At 44.2% G+C, this 16,226-nt stretch overlaps 1 protein-coding gene across 1 annotated transcript in view; it reads right to left on the bottom strand.

Annotated features, from left to right (window-relative positions):
- The window catches only part of LOC121539737 (beta/gamma crystallin domain-containing protein 1-like), a 30,191-nt gene extending 20,869 nt beyond the window's left edge, over positions 1-9,322 (bottom strand). The window contains exons 1-8 of the mRNA XM_041848448.1: positions 7,821-9,322; positions 5,721-6,910; positions 3,152-5,445; positions 2,226-2,264; positions 1,854-1,972; positions 1,131-1,445; positions 221-347; positions 67-102 (exon numbers count right to left, since the gene is read on the bottom strand). Coding sequence (XP_041704382.1) covers positions 67-102; positions 221-347; positions 1,131-1,445; positions 1,854-1,972; positions 2,226-2,264; positions 3,152-5,445; positions 5,721-6,910; positions 7,821-9,322 — 5,622 coding nt within the window. The remainder of the gene's footprint in view (positions 1-66; positions 103-220; positions 348-1,130; positions 1,446-1,853; positions 1,973-2,225; positions 2,265-3,151; positions 5,446-5,720; positions 6,911-7,820) is intronic.
- Between the last annotated feature and the right edge of the window lie 6,904 nt (positions 9,323-16,226).

The following is a 16,226-nucleotide window of genomic DNA, read 5'->3' as shown; positions in this document are numbered from 1 at the left end:
TGATGTAAATATGAATGGTCATGGGAATAGCTATACAACTGAATAATTCAAAGAGGGGAAGCATACCTTTACTTCATTAGGATGCTCCACCTTTATCCCACCCTGTAAGAGACGGAAAACCACACAGGCCTTTAACATCATAGAGATAAAACAGTAGAATATACAGTCAGGGGAAAGTGTTTTTAAAAAGATAAGTAAGAATGACATAATAATCCGGTACCATTTTGAGGGTTTTCAGCGATCCGATGAAGGGCTGAGGGAATGCCCAGGCTTCTGGACAGGGATACTCTCCCACCTCCAACACCGTTAGGAGACCCCCAAACCCTGGGTCACCATACACCAGCCAGCTATGGGATGACGACAAGGGCCACACACACACACAAAGATTAGACACTTGTACAAGACACTAAATCACACCCTTGTTCTTCAGCTGTCATGTAAATATTTACTTTAAAACACATCCAAATACGATTTCAGGGCGTTAGCACTATGATTCTCGAACACACCTAAGAAGACAGACATGAGCAGATTCACTAAACTATGTCTAAAATGAACCCTTAGAAAAAAAGGTGCTATCTAGAACCTAAAAGGCTGTTCCCATAGGATAAACCTTTGAAGAACCCTTTTTGGTTCCAGGTAGAACCCCTTTGGGTTCCATTTAGAACCCTTTCCACAAAGGGTACATGGAACTCAAAAGGGTTCTACCTGGAACCAAAAAGGGTTCTCCTATGGGGACAGTCGAAGAACCCTTTTGGAACCCTTTTTTTCTAAGAGTGTAGCAACACCAATGTACTGTTACAAAAAACAACAATGTGTGTGTGACTGAGATAACATCTCCTAACAGCAGATTATGTCATTCCAACAAGCCTATGCAGGCCATTCCAATGCAGGCCATTCCAATGAGGAAAGTGAAGAAAGACCAGCCTCCATGACAAGAATTGCTAACAATACAAACACTATAGTGAGTGAAAATGCTAAATTATAGTTTGCATAATGTGTCATCCATTTCAACACGCTTTTGAACAATAGCAAACCTGCTGGGGTGAGTATAGTATATTGAATTGAATTGAAATGAATAATGAAGCAAATTCTGGACTAAGATTTGAATCTACAATGAAGGTAGAACTTACACTCCAGAGTGGACCTTGATGGAGCCGGTGTTCTGTATGTTCCCGTAAGAGCAGATCTCGATGGTGTCGTCACAGAATGATGTCATTCCCCCCAGACCATTCACCTCAGTGAACAGGTCAATCCGAGGTAGACTGTAGTCCCTCACTGCCAGGCGGATAGATCCGATGACCATGGGTGAGGTTGGCACAGGCAGACCAATCTGATCCAGTGCCCCTGGTGTCACCTCCTCTGCCCACACGTTGACCAGCTCCATGGGCCCCTCCTCCAGGGCGATGGTCCGCCCCTGGAACCCTGGCTTCTCATACAGCAGCCAGCTACATGGACAGGACGTGATGACACAATGAGAGGCATGTTCCTAACAGTCCAAAAATGTTGAGTTGCTGTCATGCTTCTTTAACATGAGACATGAATCAATTAATACTGTCATACAGGATTGTGACAAGTTAACAATGGAAGATTTGTATGAAATAAAGCATTTATTGATGGAATACAGAGTGAGGGAATGAGGAATGAAGTTTGTCCCCGACAAACGGTTGTCACTAGTTACCACAGCCACAAAGTCATTGCCTATTTCTTAAAATATGACCTAACCTTAACCACAATACTAACCTTATGCCTTACCTTAAATTAAGACCAAAAAGCAACAACCCAGAAATTATTATATAGACCATTTTTACTTTGTGGCTGTGGTAACTAGTGACAATCCCGACAAACAGTCTTACCATCCCCTGATGACCCTGACTGAGATGACAGGAGACAGCTTCATCATGGAGGCATCCTCCACATCCCCAAACACCTCGTAGGCCTCTCCTCCAAACTGAGCCTGCTCATGGAGCACTATCTACAACAGGATGTAGAGATTTACAGTAAGTATATCTCATGGTCATTACAACATGTGACACTTGGTGATTGTATCATGGTCTCTTGCAATTTCTGATACAATAGACTGAGTTGAATACTCAAAAGTATTTGAGAATAAATAATGTAGAACTCCCCAACACACAACTACTTGTAGACCTTGCATCATATCGTGTTACTATAAAACACTGGATGGTGGAGACAGTATTTTGTTTTGAATGTAAGGTCAATCATACCTTCCCAGGCCGTTTGTGGAACCCTCTCGCTTCTGGAATCTGAAAAGGAAAAGAAAGCATGCTGTCTTTCATTTTCTTCTGAGGGACTGGGGGTGGAAAAGCAGAAGTATCCTGTGTATTTCCTGTACTCCCGGCAGAACTCTAGACTGCCTACAGATTAAAATAACTCAACAAAAGACTACCAGTTATACATTTTTCAGCTTAAGAACATCAATAGTTAGCAGCTTACATGCTATGTATTGTACATTAGTGTATAAGAACAAACCAACATTGGTCTACAAACCTACTGCTTGCTGGGCAGAAAGTAAAATGGCAATCATGGCTCATGTAAACAAAACAACGTGAGAGAAGTAGGCCTATTTGCATGTTTATGTGTCTGGTCTGAGCATTAAAATGTATGTGCAAAATGGAGTCATTCTGGCAAAGGCGTATATAAACGTTTATTTTGAAGAATGCCTCTTCTTCTTGTCTTGACTTGCAAACAATTCATGACTTGTTTCTAAGAGCTATAAACGTCTAGGACTTATTGCATTTCAACATTCCAAAAGACAAAGCTGGACCAGAGGTGATTTAGTGGCGTGTTGCCATGGAGATACTTTAGATGCCTGTACAAAGTGAACAGGTTCTGAAGTATCTGCCCAGCCCATAAAACAACGCCCTGCAGGTCAAAACTAATTTAGTTGTAAAAGTGAATCCTCTGTTTCCAGGAGTAAAGCAGTACTGAGAGAATATGAGAGACTCAATATGTCTCAATCATGTACTTCTAGTCTCTATAGAAAAAAAAGCATTTCTAAATCTAGTACAAAGTACCTGTCTATAGAGAATTTAGATGGATAAATAAAATAACATAGATACATACAGTGCAGTAATGATGCAAAACCCCAAACTGTCAGTTGGCTTCATGCAGTCTTGTCTGAGACTCTTACCTTAGGGTTGGCTGCAGGAAGACCAATCAGAGGGGCCTGTGTGATGTGGTTGGTGGCTGGATGAAGTCCTAAGGTAAGTCCCTTTAGTCCAGTACCCTGACCTAGGCCCATTACAGGGCTAGCCATTGTACTCTGTGTAGCGCTACTCTGTGAAGATCCTTTATCTTTCCTGAGATATTGCTCCAGGGTATCTGGCAGCTTTAGCTCAGTGAACGAGGGGAGAGGAGGTGGTGAGGAGGGACTGATTATTGACTCACCAGCTGCAACCACACCCATACGCAGGCCCGGATTCATACCTCTCCCACCCGCCCTTTCTGGCACTGTGCCCTGGGTGGTAGGAGAGGGAGGAGCACCATTAGAGACTGAGGAGGAAGGATCCCCTTTGTCCCTTCTGGAAGTCCTGGGGGAGCTCAACAGGTTGGAGAGTAGGGACGACCTTCCTAGCCGCGACGTGATCTGCCCGGTTTCTTCCCAGAGCTCCTCTTTCTTCTCTACTTCCCTCTTCAACTCTACCTTCATTTCCACCTCGCCATCTTTCCCGTCTGTTTGACATCCTGGTTTTCTCCGGGCTCTAGATGGAGACTGGAGGGCTTTGAAGAGAAGGCTGTCCTCTGCATTAGCCCGTCTTGTCTGTGTCTTCTCCTCCCTGTCTGAGGCCTGTTTCTTCATCAACATGGCCGGGGTTTCTTTATCCTTCACCCTCTTTTTCAGGCCAAACTGGAAGCCATCAGCGTCAAAAGGGTTCTCGAAGCGGTCCTCCTTGATGGCGGGCAGGGCAAAGGGGGGCGAGGAGTTCTTGGCATGGTCGTGGTGCCTCTTGGGAGCCAGGGGAAAGGGGGTGCCCAGTTCCTTAATGCTCCTGATGAAGTCCTCCACGTTGTCAGTCTCAGCCAGACTCTCATCCTCGCAGGCTGAACAGTCCAGCCTCCTCTTGGTCTCCCTCTTCTGCTCCCGTTTGGAGCCGCGCTCCACATTCAGCCAGCTGGATGGAGATTCCTGTTTCAGATGGAGCGGTTTAGGGGGAGAGGGGAGCTTCAGAGAAGTTGGCGGCTGAAGAGGCAGCTCAGCCTTGGAGGTTGCTTTTGTAGTTTTAGGGGGTTCTTTGAGGACTAAGACCTTCTTCTCCTGAGCTTTTGTGCTTATGGTTTTTGAGTCCTGTTTTGTGTCTAATATCTTAGTGGCTCCTTCGCTGGGTCTTTCTTCTTGTTTTGTCACTTTCTCCTTCTGAGCTTTTGTAGTTATGGTCTTTGATTCCTGTTTTACCTCCATCTTAGTAACTGTGCTCTTAGATGCTGCCTCACCCGGTTTGTCCTCTTTGTATTCTTTGTGTGGCCCGCTATGTGCATCTGCCAAATTCTGTGTCAGTGAAGGAAGCTCTTTGTTCAGTTGGACCTCACCATTTTCAATTGGTTTCTGAACAATCGCAGCCTCTGTTATAACGTCGGTGACCTTCACTTGCTCTCCCCCTTTCTGTACTTCAGTCTCTTTCCCAGACACTATGGATATATCAGAAACTATGCCATTACCAATGGGTACTATATCTGGGGTTTGAACATTAGCTAGTTTCTTTGATTTTTCCTCCAAGCCAATGAGAGTTGGCTGTTTTGCCGTATCTTGACTCTCTCCACTTTCAACCACAGTGGAGGCGTTTTTGGGTGAGCTGTCCTTTGCTACATCCAGGCCGTGTTCCACAGGCTGATTCGTATTGGATATCCCTTCTCTAGCACTAAGTAAGAGCTTCTCTGAAGCTATAGAAGCATTTTCATTATGCTCATCACTTTTCTGATTAGCTTGGGTCTCAGTGTCAATATGAATGCGATCAGTCAACTCAGTCTTGTTGGATGTATATATTACTTCCTCATGGGTAGGTCTGCCTGAGGCAGACACAATGGGGCTTGGTTCAGGTGGGCGTTTCTCCAGGACTACACCTGGGCTCACAGGACCCATCTGCTGCAGTGGTGTATCGGTTAAGGCTTCCACATAGTTGCAGTCACTCTCTGTCTCGGATGAGAGATCTGGGGATGGTTTGGTTTGTTGTTCCTGTGTAATACAGGTAGTTTTGACCGATAGAGATTTATTTTTTGCATTTTCCGATTTTGCATCCAGTTTTGTTTCAGGTGTACTACTACTGCTCCTGTCCTCACTCTGCTTCTTAAGTCCAAGGGAGGCAGGTTTCTCTGGCTTGGTTGGTACCAGTGAGGGAGGGGTGGGTGTGTCCCCATCGTCACAGGGAGTGCTCTTATTGGAGGCCTGTTGGGGCAGATGTTTTTGCAAAGGGCAAGGCAGCTTTCTTCCTGTTGGTGATAATATAGTTATTCAGACAGTTAGTATAGAGGTTTGTTGGTTAGTTTTCACAATGCATTGCAAAATGAGAGCTCTCCCTCTCTCTAAAATATGTGACATTTACAATACCTCTTGTCCATCAAAGAAATTTAACCATTGGATAATTCTGAAACATTACCACTACTAAACACATAGCTAAAACGTGTTAGCTAGACAGATGCTATAAATAAGCAGACAGAATCTTATCAATATCCCATGTTCAAAATACATGTCACGTTTGTCTTACCCTTCTCAGGTTCAGGGGTCAGTCTCTCATCTGGGGGCCTTTCCTCTGGGCTGGGCAGCTCCTGCTGCTTTGGGCTGGTTGGTGTGGAAGGCCTACTATTGACACCTGATGCTCTCTCAGTGTTTTCTTTTTTTTTACTGCCTGTGTCGATGGTTTGGGGTTTGCCATCTTTCATCTTTCTGACCGGAGACAATGAGTTGTCAGGGGATTTGGGTAACCTGCTCTTTGGTATCATGCTGCTGTTGGTGCTGTCTGGGCATGTTGGAGCCTGCTTTTTGACATCTTTGGGTTCACTTGTTTTGGCTGTGGCAGTGGTGTTGTCCTCAAGGTCTTTCTCCAGCCCATTGACCAGGTTTACCTTATCTGAATTCTCTTTGCTCTTTTCTTTGCTGGACTTCACAGGTGACAAGACTGGTACTTTAGTAGGTGACACCTCTTCTGACTTAACAGGCCCTGGAGTTTGTTTCCCCCCTGAACCCACTTCCTTCACCTCCTCAGCGATAGGCTTTTTGTCTGTTTTAATCATTAAATGTTTAGGTTTAGGTATCTTCTGTGGTTTGGAACCAGACACAGGAGGAGACAGAGCCACTGAAACATCAACCACTGAGGTTGTGACTGGTGACAGTGGGGGTTTTGATGCAGCTTCTGTCTGTGACTTTTTGGGGATTCTCGACTTGGGGCTGTCGGTGACCTCTGTTTTTCCTGCGGTGGGTTGATCCTTTAATTTAGGTGACATAACCTCTGTCCTTTGTGATGGAGCCCCACTAGAAATCCCTGCCTTGCCACCATCTTTGAGACCCTTTCCCTTAGCCATGCCCAGGACAGCTTTGGACTTGGGTCCAACCGGAGGAGGTGGGTTCTTTGACCGACTGGCTACATTTCCTACTTTGTCCCCTGGTTTAGACTGGGAGACCTGGGTTGTCCCTGGTTTAGACTGGGAGACCTGGGTTGTCCCCTGACATCGAACCCTTGAACTCCCTGTGTTGGGCTGTATTTTACATCCTGGCATGGTTGTGGTTGGAGAGGCCTCATCCAGCTCTGGGGTTGGGGTCGTTGGGGAACTGTCTACAGCCTTGGGGTCATGGTGTCTTCGATCAGAGTCTGTACCCTCAGTTATCTCTCCAGCAGTGATGACATAGTCATTGTTTGGTTCCTTGAGGTCTACATTCACTTTTTTGAGGCTTGGCAGGCTGTTTAGAGAAGAGAGAAAAATAGTGATTAACTTTGAGGACAGGAGGGTAAAATAAATTAGTGTGCAGAACAAACCTGTCACCACAAACAGGTGTTGTTGTTTAACTGCATTGATATGCTACTTAATTTATACCAACCACTATAAAACCAAATAAACACATTATTCAGATAAGGAAAAACAGCCATTAGCAATACATGCAAAGTGAAACTGAAATAAATATTTCTGCTCTGAGTAGCTTGACCAAACAGATTGTGAAAAACTGCTCTCACTTAAAACTTCCAGCAATGGAGAACATCCCCTCAAGTATCAGTAGAACAATTAATCCATCAAGAGTCTTGTATGAATTCCAAGCATTTTCTAATTCGCTTCCATTAAGCTATATGTTTTAATCTAAAAACAGGCTATATCACATTCATATGATACAACAAAAAACATGCCTTGTGGCATTACTACATCTGAAAGATATGTGGATATCAGAATGGTGTGCCTTACTTTTATCAGCATTGTACTGAGTCTATTCATTAAACCCTTTAGTCAAACAAATTGACTAGTTACTTCTGCCATGAGTCATCATTCAGGATGGCCTACAGTAGTCCTATCAGTAATCATGTAGTCCAAGTAAAGTATTTGTAATGTAGGTGACATTTTCAGCTCTCTCTCTCTCTCTCTCTCTCTCTCTCTCTCTCTCTCTCTCTCTCTCTCTCTCTCTCTCTCCTCTCTCTCTCTCTCTCTCTCTCTCTCTCTCTCTCTCTCTCTCTCTCTCTCTCTCTCTCTCTCTCTCTCTCTCTCTCTCTCTCTCTCCTCTCTCTCTCCCCCCCCCCCCCCCCCCCCCCCCCCCTCTCTCTCTCTCTCTCTCTCTCTCTCTCTCTCTCTCTCTCTCTCTCAACATTTGAAATAAAGACACTTACAGTTTCACCTCCGACTTCTGAGGAATCTTTGAAGCCAAGTCTATGATGTCATTGTTTTTCAGCTCTGTCTTTGTCTGCTCGTCCCCATCAAAACTGGCCTTAGGGCTCACATACACCTTCTTAGGGAAAAGCTTCTCACTTTGAGACAGTTTCACACTCCTGCGCTTTTCCTCTTTGCTCTCCTCTTTGCTCTCTGAGCTGCTCTCTGAGTCTGTGCCTGGACTGTTTGACTCTGGCTGGGCTGTGTTTGTTGTTTTGGACTCCCTGAAGGCTGGATTTGGCTCTCTGCCACCGGCTGCTGCTGCTGATACTGCTGCAGTATCAGGGTACTCCACAGGGGCCACAGTCACAGGTATGGCCATGACTGGATGCGAGTCTGCACTCTCCCTCTCCACCTCCTCTTCTCTCAGGTGTGTTTCCACCCACAAGGCTTTGTGTAGCTTCACAGGTGAGTCCTGCGTCGTCCCCTCCTCTCCCCCAGGTAACGTGGTCTGTGTGGGGGGAGCTGTTTCAGCCGAGCTGCTGCTGGTGGATTTCAGAGCCCTCCTCCTGTTCTTCTTTCCCATGGCTGGGCTGTCCTCCCCCTCTGGCTGGGGATCTGAGGAGGACGGGGTGCAGGACTGAGAGCCTACAGTCACTCCCACCAGGTAACTCCCCTTCCCTCCAACATATGTTTTCAGGGAGGTCTTTTTAGACTCTGTGACCAGAGAGCTGACGTCAGTCTTAAGGTGAGATTGGGAGAGCTCAAACGACCTGAGGGTGGTTTGGACCACTTGGCTGCCCCCTCCCGACCCTTCGCCTTCTTTCACAGTGGTTTGTTCCAGATGTACCTGCAGCCTCCTGCTCACCTCTCCTACTACGTCCTCAGTGGGGCTGAGCTCTGGGACTTGGTCTGCTCTGGTGGAGGACGGGTTTGTGGGAGTCAGATTCCAATAATTCCTGTCTGCCTCTCCGTCTGACTCTGCCTCGGCCCGGCTCACCCTGCACACCTGCACTTCCCTCACGCTGCCACGGCCACTGCTGTCGCTGCCTGCAAACAGCAGGTCCCCTCGGTCCACCACCACCAGAGAGGCTAGGCTGGAGGTACTAGGGCTGGAGCTGGTACTGAACACCGATCCCTCCGCCTGGAGCTCCGGCAAACTTCCCCGCACTGGCCCAGCTCCAGCTTCAACTACCTCACCCTCTCTCCGGGTAGTGGTGGGGGTCCTTAGCCAGTCTTCCTCTGGTGGTTGGTGGGGGGAGAGAGGAGAACCAGAGGACTGGGGGGAGACGGGAGAGCCAGGACCTAGCCAGGATCCATCCTCTGAGTCTGCTGAGAGTGAACCGCTCTGGCTCTTCTTCTTCTTTATGGAAAATAAACTGCCGATGCGGTTCAACACTCTGTCTGAGCTCTGGGAAGAGACAGAGAAAACCCCCCAGAAAGATAAATACCCAGATGGAGAACAGACACACCTGTTGCTTTTGGCACAGCTAAACAAATAACCACAGAGGTTAGTTCCCATCACGCTTTTTTTCTGTCCTTGATATAAAGCAGAGTTCTCCAACCCTATTCCTGGAGAGCCACCGTCCAGTAGGTTTTTGCTCCAACCCTAATCTAGTGCACCTGATTGTAATAATTAGCTGGTTGATAACCTGAATCAGGTTAGTTACAATTGGGGTTGGAGCGAAAACCTACAGGGGGGGTAGCGCTCCAGGAACAGGTTTGGAGAGCCCTGATATAAAGTGTGCTCAATGATGTAGTACATTTACATAGAATACATTAATTCTCAGATGAATGCATTAACCTTAAATCCTTAACATCTTCAACTATTACCTCTAAGATTAGATAAAGATTCGGTCACACTTTATTTGGATAGTTCATCTGTAGATGTTCTACAGATGGTCATACTATCAACAAATTATCTGTTGATAAGCAACTGACTATCTGTTGCTAAGCAACTGCTTGCTAAGGTTATGGTTAGGACAAGGTTTATATTTAGGGTAAGGGTTAAGGTTAGGGTTAGGATAAGGGTTAGTGTTAGGGTTACAATTTGTAGATAGTTTGTTGAAATGTTACTGATAGTCTGTAGAGCATTCTTGTCAAAATCAAACCGGCCAAGCTGAATGGTATAGATCAGTGTTTCCCAACTCCGGTCCTCAAGTACCCCCCAACAGCACACATTTGTGTTGTAGCCCCGAACAAAACCACCTGATTCAACTTGTCAAGGACTTGATGATTAGTTGACTAAGTAGAATCAGGTGTGCTTGTCCAGAGTTGGGAAACACTGGTGTAGATATTACTTCAACTACCTCAACTAGCCGTTGCCCCCGCACATTGACTCTGCACCGGTACCCCCCTGTATATATAGCCTCCCTACTGTTATTTTATTTTACTTCTGCTCTTTTTTTCTCAACACTTTTTTGTTGTTTTATTCTACTTTTTTTATTAAAAATAAATGCACTGTTGGTTAAGGGCTGTAAGTAAGCATTTCACTGTAATGTCTGCACCTGTTGTATTCGGCGCATGTGGCCAATACAATTTGATTTGATTTGATTTGAGATGTCTCTCTGGTAACAGCCAGGTAGGAAAATTATCAGGCTGCTACAGCACCTGGGCAATGACCATAGAGATCCTTTCAAAGTAATATTCTAATTGTAATTCTATGGTATTGACAACATTAGGCAGATATAACATTACAGGAACATTTCTGTAATGCCCACAAGTCAGTAACCACAGGTATTGAATCCTACTGCGGATAGGTCAAATGAGAGCAAACAAGGAATGTGAGGGTCACCAAATAATACTAGTTTTCTACAAGATCTATACAGTATCATTGGATTACATATCATACCTAGAAGCAAATACAACAATGTACTGTATGTCCATGTCTTATTCAACCTATACAGTGGGTATCATAAGAATTCACCCCCTTGGATTTTTTCCCCTTTTTGTTGTGTTACAAAGTGGTATTGAAATAGATTTTATAGTGATTTTTTTTTTTGTCATTGATCTACACAAAATATTCTATAATGTCAAAGTGAAAAGAAAATTCTACAAATGTTTACATATTAATAAAATTAACTAATATAGTAATTTCACCCCCTTTGTTTAGGCAAGCCTAAATTAATTCAGGAGTAACATTTGGATTAACAAATCACATAAATTACATGGACTATGTATGAAGTAAATGTATGAAGTATGAAAATGTATGCACTCACTAAATGTAAGTCGCTCTGGATAAGAGCGTCTGCTAAATGACTAAAAATGTAAAAAAGTAATAGGGGTTGACATGATTTTTGAATGACTACCCCTTCCTCTGTCCCCGATACATACAACATCTGTAAGGTCCCTCATTCTAGGGGTTCTATTTTTGGCTGGCGTTAAGGGGGTGCTAGTGTCAAATGCACATTAGTTTGCAATTTCGTCATGTAAAAACTGCCGCACTGTCATTTTCCAACCCTAACTCCAGGTTCAGCAATTTACCTGTAACATCAGCATGCAGCTCTGATGGGAGGGGTTGGAAATTTTTTAGGTATGTCCTTAAAAACATGATCCAAAGTGCTAATATCAGGCAGCACTGGTAGGGATATTTAAGACCAACCAAAAGCTGGTTTTAGCGGTAACGCAGTTGGTTATGGCATGAATTCTGACAACGAAATGCAGCCTATCCAGCCATGACGCACACTGCCCATTTGCGCTTGGAACAAGAGTAGCTTAATGTGCTTTGGTGTCTGTGTACTTCGTATTTAGAAAAAAACTAAGTGGTCAGATTTTTTCACGACATTCTGTCATTTAATTTATTTTCATTGATTTATTTAGCCAGGATAGTCTACTCAGTAACACTTGACACTGTTTTCCAGGAAGTCCAGGGTTTCATAGAATCAATAAAAACATACACATCACATAAAGGCTGTCTAAACAAAAACACAGTACACACAGTAGTATCCATACACAGTAGCACAGGACACTGTCTGTTTCCTACTATAGGACAGTCTGGAACAGGATATAGAACATCCTAACTAAAGATAATACACACAAACACTTAAAATGAAACCGCTACATACCATTTTAGCGACACTTGCTGGAATTGAGCCTGTAGATTTCCTTTCTTTACAGTCCCGGCACAATAACCATATCCTGCACCACTTGCAAATCGGGTGCAAAAAGTGAATGTTTATCAGCTTCTAACTTCCTGCTAAGCTGCTTGGTTGAAGATAACAATCTACAATAACTAAGCTGGGATAAAAGGCAATGCCGCCAAATACAACATTGTGGAAAACAATGTGATAAGTGAACTGTCTACCTTCACAGACAGACAGAGAGACAGTGTGTGTGTGTGATATCCGTGTGTATCTGTATCTGTCTAGCCCAGAGTAGACTTGTAATACAAAAAAATTAAGTACATCGCTTCAGGTCTTCATTATTCCACTTCTATCACAGGTGCAGCATAAAGGCTATTGCGAAAGAGCTTTCACATAAAAAACAACCACATGAACTAATGATCCAATGAGAATGTGTGGACATGGATGTCTGCTAACAACTCCACCCTTCTTTCCTCAATCAAACTGGGACAAGTCAATAGCCCCTGGGACGTCTTTATCAATATAATAATACAGTGGACAAGAGAGCTACGTTCAGTTGGAATGAGACAAAGAAATACTGTAAAACATATATTGTGGTTGTACGTAACACAATATGTACATTTGCGTATTTGCAAATCATTGCATGATTCAGTTGTGTACAGTATGAATGGTTCGACCAACTCTGACACACGAAAGGATGCACATTTTTGCCCTTTCATGCCTTTAACTGGCGTGAGTTGAATTATTTGCTGTTGTTGTTTCATATGGACCTTCCTTTCATCTTTCCTTCAGTAGTTGAAACAGTTTAACAGAGAAGACTCTGGATCTCAACAGGACTTTCACCTATTAAAAATCCTGTTGAAACAGAGCTGATTGTTCTTTTGTTTCCAAATGGTCTCAGACCGTTCAGGAAACACGACAGGTACAGGCACAGACTTTGTGAAAGTTGGACTGATGTCAATAGAACATAGAGAGTGGGGCCTCCCGAGTGACGCAGCGGTCTAAGGCACTGAATCGCAGTGCTAGAGGCGTCACTACAGACCTGGGTTTGATCCCGGGCTGTATCACAACCGGCCGTGATCAGGAGTCCCATAGGGCGGCGCACAATTGGCCCAGCGTCGTCCGGGTTAGGGGAGGGTTTGGCCGGGGGGACTTTACTTGGCTCATCGCGCTCTACCCACTCCTTGCAGACTGACCTCAGTCGTCAGTTGAATAGTGTTTCCTCCGACACATTGGTGCAGCTGGCTTCCAGGTTAAGCAGGCGGGTGTTAAGAAGCGTGGTTTGGCGGGTCATGTTTCGGAGCACACATGACTCGACCTTCGCCTCCCGAGCCCGTTGGGGAGTTGCAGCGATGAGACAAGATTGAAATTGGGGAGAAAAAGGGGGTAAAAAAATATGTAAAATATATAAAACAACAATATAGAGTGAATCCTACCCCATTAATAACTGTAATATACAGTGTACATGTTGGACAACAAGTTGGACAAGTAGGTGTCAATGGAGATTATAAACTGAGTGGTTCGAGCCCTGAATGCTGATTGGCTGACAGCCGTGGTATATCAGACCATATACCACGGGTATGACAAAATATTTATTTTTACTGCTCTAATTACGTTGGTAACCAGTTTATAATAGCAATAAGGCACCTCGGGGTTTGTGGTATATGGCCAATATACCACGGCTAAGGGCTGTATCCAGGCACTCTGCGTTGTGTCGTGCTTAAGAACAGCCCTTAGCCGTGGTATATTGGCTATATATATATCACACCCCCTCGGGCCTTATTGCTTAAATAACACAGGAAGAAATTCAATCCTAAAATATCATTTCTACCATGCCATCTCACCTATGATATCAATGATGTTATGTAATATAGGTGTAGGATTCTAATTTGATCACTCTTTTGGTGCTGAGAATTTTCCTGCACCACAGGAAATGCAGATGAGCTTCATAATTTATATCCATTCACTATAAACCCACACTAGCACACGGTTATATTAACAGTATTTCACTTTTAATGTAGCCTCATTTTGGCTAGCAAATAGCCTAACCACCGATCAAGCAACATTATGGACTAAACGTTAAAAACCTGGATTATTTTGCTGTGAAAATATAGGTCAAATTAAAGATCCTGCATCTGTAGGTGGGCATATATTTTACCCTCCAACCCTAATGATTTGTATACAATTTGAAGGGGCTGCTGATAAATGTGTCTTACATTTATCTTAATGCCCCAAGGCATTGTACAAATTCTCATATAGATCGGTATTCAATACCCAAATATTGCATAATACAAAGCCATAAACTGACTCAAACTTTTATTGAGGGGTATGTATGAAGAATTTGAACAGCTGACATAAATGTTTATGTACATATCGCAGTGCATGTTGGGATAGCACTTCGCCCTGAAGCCTGCAGCCTTGCTGCCTCAGTTGAAGTGTCTATCAAACCGTCTAATTAGCACCTACATTCTCAAAAATGTTCACTCCCTCAGTTTTGGGACACTTGAACGTGCAAATGGAGGGCCGAGGAGTGAGGAGTGAGGGAGGGACTGGTTTGGGATTTACCTTAAATTTCTTCCAGCCAGGGCCCTACAAAGTGAGTCAATACTGCCCTCCTCTGCACACCATCTATATGACTGCACAGCCAGGCTCAGTGCAAGCAGTAGTACAGGGTACAGGGAGGGAAAAAAGTATTTGATCCCCTGCTGATTTTGTACGTTTGCCCACTGACAAAGAAATGATCAGTCTATAATTTTAATGGTAGGTTTATTTGAACAGTGAGAGACAGAATAACAACAAAAAAATCCAGAAGAACGCATGTCAAAAATGTTATAAATTGATTTGCATTTCAATGAGGGAAATAAGTATTTGATCCTCTCTCAATCAGAAAGATTTCTGGCTCCCAGGTGTCTTTTATACAGGTAACGAGCTGAGATTAGGAGCACACTCTTAAAGGGAGTGCTCCTAATCTCACCTTGTTACCTGTATAAAAGACACCTGTCCACAGAAGCAATCAATCAATCAGATTCCAAACTCTCCACCATGGCCAAGACCAAAGAGCTCTCCAAGGATGTCAGGGACAAGATTGTAGACCTACACAAGGCTGGAATGGGCTACAAGACCATCGCCAAGCAGCTTGGTGAGAAGGTGACAACAGTTGGTGCGATTATTCGTAAATGGAAGAAACAAAATAAATGTTAATCTCCCTCGGCCTGGGGCTCCATGCAAGATCTCACCTCGTGGAGTTGCAATGATCATGAGAACGGTGAGGAATCAGCCCAGAACTACACGGGAGGATCTTGTCAATGATCTCAAGGCAGCTGGGACCATAGTCACCAAGAAAACAATTGGTAACACACTACGCCGTGAAAGACTGAAATCCTGCAGTGCCCGCAAGGTCCCCCTGCTCAAGAAAGCACATATACAGGCCCATCTGAAGTTTGCCAATGAACATCTGAATGATTCAGAGGAGAACTGGGTGAAAGTGTTGTGGTCAGATGAGACCAAAATGGAGTTCTTTGGCATCAACTCAACTCGCTGTGTTTGGAGGAGGAGGAATGCTGCCTATGACCCCAAGAACACCATCCCCACCGTCAAACATGGAGGTGGAAACATTATGCTTTGGGGGTGTTTTTCTGCTAAGGGGACAGGACAACTTCACCGCATCAAAGGGACGATGGACGGCGCCATGTACCGTCAAATCTTGGGTGAGAACCTCCTTCCCTCAGCCAGGGCATTGAAAATGGGTCGTGGATGGGTATTCCAGCATGACAATGACCCAAAACACACGGCCAAGGCAACAAAGGAGTGGCTCAAGAAGAAGCACATTAAGGTCCTGGAGTGGCCTAGCCAGTCTCCAGACCTTAATCCAATAGAAAATCTGTGGAGGAATCTGAAGGTTCGAGTTGCCAAACTTCAGGCTCGAAACCTTAATGACTTGGAGAAGATCTGCAAAGAGGAGTGGGACAAAATCCCTCCTTAGATGTGTGCAAACCTGGTGGCCAACTTCAAGAAACGTTTGACCTCTGTGATTGCCAACAAGGGTTTTGCCACCAAGTACTAAATCATGTTTTGCAGAGGGGTCAAATACTTATTTCCCTCATTAAAATGCAAATCAATTTATAACATTTTTTACATGTGTTTTTCTGGATTTTTTTGTTGTTATTCTGTCTCTCACTGTTCAAATAAACCTACCATTAAAATTATAGACTGATCATGTCTTTGTCAGTGGGCAAACGTACAAAATCAGCAGGGGATCAAATACTTTTTTCCCTCACTGTATGCCATTACTCAATTCATATACAGTAGCACACAGAAAGATAGCAAACACACTTCAGTCAAAAT

Source organism: Coregonus clupeaformis, chromosome 25 (genome assembly GCF_020615455.1).
Source record: "Coregonus clupeaformis isolate EN_2021a chromosome 25, ASM2061545v1, whole genome shotgun sequence".
Taxonomy (NCBI): Eukaryota; Metazoa; Chordata; class Actinopteri; order Salmoniformes; family Salmonidae; genus Coregonus; species Coregonus clupeaformis.
The sequence above is the reverse complement of the archived record's forward strand: the minus strand, read 5'-3'. Positions and strand labels throughout refer to the sequence as shown.